Genomic DNA, 7,252 nt, shown 5'->3' with positions numbered 1-7,252 from the left:
CCTGCCCCCGTCCTCCTCGGGCTGGCGGGCGGGCGGGGTCGGTGTCAGCTCGTGCTCTCCTTCCTTTTCCCTCGGCAGTTCCTGGCGCAGCTGATGATCTTCCTCATCAGCGTCGTCAGTTCCATCTTCTGCGGGCATCTGGGCAAAGTGGAGCTGGACGCCGTTACGCTCGCGGTGTCGGTAGGTGTTCCGTTGCTTTCATCTTTTCTTTGGGGTCGACCCGGTGTTAAAGCCTCGGAATTTGCATTGTATTACACGGCTGCTGTCTTCCCTTGCAGAGTCGGCCTTGACTCAGGGGTACCTTGCTTTGCCTTATCTTCAGATTTGAAGGAAGATTGGGTCAGCTACTTAAGGAGGAGTTTCCGTCTTCATAGCCATCCCGCCGTGGCCGAACGGCTCGGGATTGCAAGGAATTGGTAGCAATGGTAGAAATTGTGCTGGTGAATCGAATAGCACCGCATTTTTTTTTTCCCGTTATAAAATCAAACCAAAGAACTTAGAGGTGATGTAGGTTGTCTGCCATGACTCCGAATTACACAATTCATCATGGGCGCAGTATTTCACACTCGTAATAACGTGTCTCCCTGTGGGCCGTGGATTGAAATTGCATCTCCTTTGAAGTCTCTTGTCCCTGGGTTTTGGTTGGTGATGTGGTGGAAAGGTGCCTCCCTCTTGCGTCTCATCCAGGCTTTCAGAGAAAGTGAAAAACACTTCCAAGGTGGTGATGGCAAAGGTGGTCTCTCTCAGTCTTAGAAGATGTCCCCTCCGTCCCCACCGGAGGTGGTTGTATGCCCTAAGATTGTGGCGGGACCACAGAAGTTTCTCGTTTCAGCTTTATGGTTGGGATGACTTCAGTATGTGGAATCAGACATTTTATTTACAGGTCTGTTATTGAGTGAACTAATTCAGGTGAAGGAATATTTCTGGTTCCTTTCAAAGTTTAGATGGGGCCTCTAGAAAGAGTCAAGAAAGCAGAGAAGCTTTAAATACAGGCTGTTTACTGTGTCCCCTGGAGACGATGAACTTGACCCCTCCCCCCACATAGGTCATTGTGGCCCCTTGTACTCCTGGTCATTCTTTTGGCTGTGAACAGATAGTAACAGTGGGTTATTATTGGAAACTTGAAGGGACACTTTCTTTCTGTTTCTCTACAGGGCCCACAGTTGGGAGTCTAACTTTTCCTATCACAGCTTCCAAACCTTTCTTTCCCCATGTCCTTTCTTAAAATTTTCTTTTAATTAATTTTTTTATGAGATATAATTGACATACAGGTATATAATGTAACAATTTGATATTTGTACATATTGTGAAAGAATCCCCACAATAAATTTAGTTAACGTCTGTCACTCTACACGGATTTTTTTTACATGTGATGGAATCTTTCTAATATTTACTCTTAGTAACTTTCAAATGTGCAATACAGTATTATTAATTATGGTCACTATGTTGTACATTGCATCCCCACATTTTACATATTTTGTAGGCCCCCCCTGCCAATCTCTGGTAATACCCAGTCAGCTCTCTGTCTCTATGAGTTCAGTTTTCCTTTGTTTAGATTCCACACGTGAGATTATATGGCATTTGCCTTTGACCGGCTTATTTCACTTAGCATAATGCCCTCAGTGTCCATCCTTGTTGTTACAAATGGCAAGATTTCCTTCTTTTTTATGGCTGAATAATATTCCACTGTGCATGTGTGAGCATGCATGTGCACATGGGTGTGGACCACATTTTTCTTTATCCGTGCATCCATCAGTGGACACTTAGGTTGTTTCCAGATCTTGGCTTACGAATAATGCTGCAGCAAACATGGGGGTGCAGATATCTTTTTGAGTTAAGTGTTTTTGTTTTCTTTGGTTAAATACCCAGGAGTGGGATTGTTGGATCATATGGTAGTTCTATTTTTAAGTTTTGGAGGAGCCTTCCTACTGTTTTCCCAAGTGGCTGCAACAGTTTGCATCCCCTCCAATAGCGCACAAGGGTTCCCCATCTTCTCCGACACATGGTATTTCCTGTCACAGACCCTCACAGGTGTGCGGTGATAGTTCCTTGTGGTTTTAATTTGCATTTCCCTGAGGATGAGTGATGTTGAGCATCTTTTCTAGTATCCGTTGACCATCTGTGTGTCGTCTTTGGAAAGATTTCTATTCAGATCCTCTGCCCAGTTTCTAATCAGATTGTTTGGGGTTCTTTTGCTCTTGAGTTGGATGAGTTCTTCATCTATTTGGAGATGAACTCTTTATCAGATTCATGATTTGCAAGTCTTTTCTCCCATTCTGTAGGTTGGCTTTCCATTTCGTTGGTGGTTTCCTTTACCAGGTGCAACCTTTTGCATTTGGTGTAGTCCCGCTTGCTTGTTTTGGCTTCTGATTGCCTTTGTTTTTGGTGTCAAATCCAAAGAATCATCGCCAAGACCAGTGTCGAAGAGCTTACTGCCTGTGTTTTCTTCTAGGAGTTTAATCGCTTCAGGTCTTGTGTTCAGGCCTTTAATCCACTTTGAGTTATTTTTTTTGTATATAGTGTAAGAATGTGGCCCAGTCCCATTCTTTGCGCTGTGGCTGTCCAGTTTTCCCAACACCCTTTATTGAATAGTCTGTCTTTTTGCAGTGCCTGTGTTTGGACATTCCCTCCAGATATATCATCCTATACTTTTCCCTGTCAGCGCTATCCAGTGGCCGGAAAAGGCGGTGTTCATCAAACTGCGTGCTCATCTCTTTGCGTGTGTGGGCCCCACTTCCCTCCATCTCACTGGCTTCCAGGACCCCCCAAATCCACTTCAGGACTCACACACTGCACATTTTCATCCCTCAGCATGGACCCACGGTAGATGTTTTAAACTTTACTTTCCCGCTAGCAACCTTTTATCTTGTCAATTCCCCACACCTCCTACCTGCCCTTTGACCTCGTGGGGTCTTCCCATGCCGTGGCCCCGCCATCTTCTGTCCTTCCCGGGATGGTGGGCCAATCCATGCCTGACCTCCCCTCACCGCATGCCCTTCAACACCGGATCTCCATTACTCCCCTCTTCAAGACCAGCCTTCTGCCTGTGTTCCAGAACCATCCTTCCTCTTCCATTTCTTCTCTTTAATTGGTCCCTCTGCACTCTGATAAACATATCCAACTCTCTCCTTTTCTGTAAAAACCATCTCCAGCTGCCTGTCTCCCTGCCCAGGCCCCTGTCTGGCCTCTAGCCACTTATGCTCTTTGCCAGAAAGTCTGTCTTACGTCTCCATTTCCTTTTCTCCCCATTGCAGCCTGGCCTGTATTTCTCTACCACTCTATTTAACATACCCTGACTGATGTTGTTAGTGACACCCCTGTTCTCCCTTCTCTAGAGGCCTCTCCCTAACCTGGCCTCAGCATCTCCTGGCCTCCCGGGGACTCTGCCTCCTCTTTGCTTCCACTGCTAGTTCTCCTCGGTTCTCCTGTGCCCCTCTGACAGGCGTACCTCTGTCTCTTCCCCTCCTCCTCCTGTTCATTGGTGCCTCTCAAATTTGTGTCTCCCTCCTTGACCAAGGTGCCCCTGTCCGTGCCTAAGCGCCTCAGGATCTATCGGCTTGAATACGCCAGGATCCTCTGACACTCAGAAAATGTGTGAAGCCCTAGTGGCCATCCTCCCTGACAGTACCTAGACACTCCCCTCTGTTTTTACAGCCCACCTCCCCATCGGCCAGCAAGCCCTGCTAACTTCATTTCCCGCCTTTCTTAAAATGACTCCTCTTCTTCTGTTTCCTGCTACCACCATCCTGCCTTCACCCTTCCTGCCAGCCCTGGGCCACCCCTCCCCGGCCCTGATTCCCATCTCGTCCTCCTCCAGTCCCAGCCATAAAAAAAAAAAAAAAATCAAGCCACTCCCTGGCTTAACCCCCTTCATTGGTCCCGTCACCAGACAGTGAAATCCAGTCATGGGGCATCCTGCCTGTGGGTGCCCACTGCATTCTTTGACTTGCATGTGAGGCTGGGGCGGATCCTTCTAGACGCGGCTTAGGGGCATCTGCAGAATGCTTTCCCAGAAGGGAAGCCCCAGGCAGGGCCTGTCCTTCGGGTGCTCTGCCACATTCTCTGTCTCTGTATGCCCTCCTGCTGATCTACCAGCTCATGTTAAGTTTTGCCAAGCCTGGTTCCTGGCACAGATCTGGCCCAAGCGGGTATTTCAGAGAAGTACATAGCTCCGGGGAACTGTGAGCTGGGCCTCACCTGGGCACCTCCTGATCATCTTCCCAGTGCTGTTCCTTTATGCTTTTCCGTCCCCAGTCACCTGATGATAAGAGCATAAGAAGAGTTCCTACTATTTGAAGAAAAAGATTAATAGGTACAGAGGAACTAGAAACCTAAAATTCAATCAATAGGCCTGAAAAAGGAATGTGGGAAGGTTGGTATATCCCAAAGAGAGGAGGTCAGGGGGTCTGTGCCTGTCCTTCCTTGGGCAGTGGGCGGTTAGACTGTGCTTTTAACCAGCTGTTAAACTGGAACTAATTGCTGAGACAACAGCAGGCCCAATTTCAAGAAAACTATTCATGAAAGCCAGATACGTTTAAGAGTGTTTTGCCTTGTGAGAAATTCTGTACCTGGAATGAGAGGACTTACAAAAGTGTTTCTTTTTTATATACATATTTTTTAATTTAAAAGATTTTATTTACTTATTTGTGAGAGAGAGAGAGAGAAAGAGAACACGAGCAGGGGGAAGGGCAAAGGAGAAGCAGACTCCCCGCTGAGCGGGGAGCCCGATGTGGGGCTCTATCTCAGGACCCCGGGATCATGACCTGAGCTGAAGGCCGATGCTTAACTGACTGAGCCACCCAGGTGCCCCAAAGTGTTTGTTTTTTAAATAAAAGAACTTTAAAAAAAAAAAAAAGATTTTATTTTTTTAAAGTAACCTCTCCCCCACACATGGGGCTCAAACTCACGACCCCGAGACCAAGAGTGACATGCTCCACCCACTGAGCCCACCAGGTGCCCCCCCCGCCCCGAGAACATTGATTTATACCCCACCGTGTTTCATGAAGAGTTTGAGTTGGTTTATAAAAATACCTTCAAGACAGAAGGGTAAATAATTAGCGGTAGGATAGGGTCAAAGAAACATGGATAGAAAAAGACTCAGCTGGGAGGGGTTCGCACGGGAGAAGCTGCAGATGGCCCTCCGGACTCCCTGCCCTGGTAGTTTCCAGAAATTCCCAGCCCGCCCCAGATGTTACTGAGCTATCTCTTCGGGGGAAGGATGGCCTTTCCTGATGTTGAGTCAGAGGAGTGTCTCTTGTAGCCTTGGGTGAAGTGGAGGACCGGCTGAGCATGCAGGCGGTCATTTTTAGGGGGAAGGGATGATGTCTGAGCTCAGGGTTAGCAGCCCGTGACGGGAATCAAGGCAGGCTCTGACAACAGACTTGACCTGGGGAGAGACTAGAAGCTGTTGAGGAAGAGGAATAGCCGTGCTTTCCTTTCTTTTCCCGGAAGGCGGAGGCGTGTTTGGAGCTTTAGCCCCGACGCTGCCCTGGGCTGGCAGGCAGAGCACAAGGTGTCTTGGGTGTGGGCACCTCCTACTGCTCCCTGGACCAGGGCCCAAAGGGACTCACTCTGCATGTGGCCTGTCACCGACTCCTGGGGGCTAGAGTCTGTGACCTTGGTCAGCCAAGAAGCTAACTCAGCGGGGGTTGACCTCCCTGCTAAATGTGAGACCAGAGATGAAAATGAGGGCCTCCAGCTCTCCCCATCCCCTGTCATTGCAAAACAGCACCTTGGGCTCTGACCCTTACCTGCAGGTTACCGTCTGTGCCCTTAATGGTCAGGGGCCCCGGGTGAGGCCGAGGCGAGAGGGTGACACAGAATGAGTCCCCGTTTCTCACTAGAAGATTGAAGCCTGGGGCCAGACTTCCCAGCCTCAGGCCACCAGCTGAATGAACGCAGCTTTCTGGGACTTGTTCACGTGACCCGTAAGATGGGAGTAGTGCTCACAACACCTCGCATGGCAGGGGCCTGGGACGGGGCCTTCTTGTCGCATACGCTCAGTGCGGGTTTGCTGTCATTATTATTAAATGCACGTCGCAGCCCAGGGACATTGCTGTTAGGTATCAGTCACAACTTTTTCACATAGACGCTGTAACGGGTGCTGGGTTGAGAAAAATTAGGTTGTGAGCCACGCTGGTTGATTCAAAGTGGTTGGGATCTGTTAGTCGGAGGCTTTAGTTGTGTTTACAGTCGACAGTGGAAGGCCTTCAGCGTGGGATCGCGGGTTGCTCCTTCGAGATAAGCTGCCTTACGTCACTTCTTGGTGTGGAGGGGCCTGCTGGCCTCGAGGCTGCCCCGGCCGGGCCCTGGGGTCCTGGCTGCAACTCTCTCGTTCCTTGCAGGTTGTGAACGTTACTGGGATTTCCGTGGGGACTGGCTTGGCCTCGGCTTGCGACACACTCATGTCTCAGGTGAGGCCCCCCCCCCCCACGCCTGTTGTGGTCAGTTCCTTTTCCTGTGGGACACAGCGTAGGGGACTGTCCCCTCCGTGGCTTTTGTTGCCTCTTCTTTGTCAAATACCATGCTGCTGATGGCTGCAGATACAAGGAGGGTCGGCTTTCCTAATTGTGTCTTTGGGGCCTGTGTGCTCAGGTGGGGCTGGGTTTTCCTTCTCTCCCATTGTGATCTCTCCCACCCTAAAACTGTCCTCCCTCACCCGATGTTGCAGACTCACAGCTCCCTCTCCCATCCCCATGTCTCTCTCCTGAGGGCCAGGCTTGAATGTCGGTCACGTCCCAGACACCTCAAACTCAGCTTGACCAGAACTAAACTCGTCAGGCTTTCCCACCCGAACTGTTTCTCTCACAAGAATACACCACCCTCCGCTCAAATCAGAATCCTTCTTTATCTCCCATCTCCATGTGTTAGCAGAGAATCTGCTCATTTCCCTCCATCCTCATTGGCTGTCATGGGATTGGGAACTCTGGGTTGGTGTGCTAGCATAATCAGAGGTCAGATTCTGGTCCAGGCCTTTCACTCCTGGCTCCGTCTTCCATCTCACCCACCCGCTTTACAACCATAGTGGTTTCCCTACTAGGATCTGAGGTGCTTGGGGAGAAAGGCTTTCTCCCATTCAGTCTTTGGATCCCTGTGGTTCAGCCTTGTGCTTGCTATGTAGTGGGTACCCTGGAAGTTTGTTGAATGAGTGAGAGGAAAGCAGAGAAGCAAGCAGAGATGGGTAGATGGGTGGACAGATGGTTGGATAGATGGATGATGGATGGCCAGGTGGGTGGGTGGAGGGACAGATGGA

General features: G+C 49.6%; 1 protein-coding gene across 1 annotated transcript in view; it reads left to right on the top strand.

The window, feature by feature from the left end:
* The window catches only part of LOC110584463 (multidrug and toxin extrusion protein 2-like), a 57,338-nt gene that overhangs the window by 251 nt on the left and 49,835 nt on the right, over positions 1-7,252 (top strand). The window contains exons 2-3 of the mRNA XM_044921804.1: positions 77-180; positions 6,345-6,413. Of these exons, the coding sequence (XP_044777739.1) occupies positions 77-180; positions 6,345-6,413 (173 nt within the window). The remainder of the gene's footprint in view (positions 1-76; positions 181-6,344; positions 6,414-7,252) is intronic.

This window comes from Neomonachus schauinslandi, chromosome 15, assembly GCF_002201575.2.
Source record: "Neomonachus schauinslandi chromosome 15, ASM220157v2, whole genome shotgun sequence".
Classification (NCBI taxonomy): domain Eukaryota; kingdom Metazoa; phylum Chordata; class Mammalia; order Carnivora; family Phocidae; genus Neomonachus; species Neomonachus schauinslandi.
Note: the sequence above shows the minus strand (reverse complement) of the source record. Positions and strands in the feature narration are given on the sequence as shown.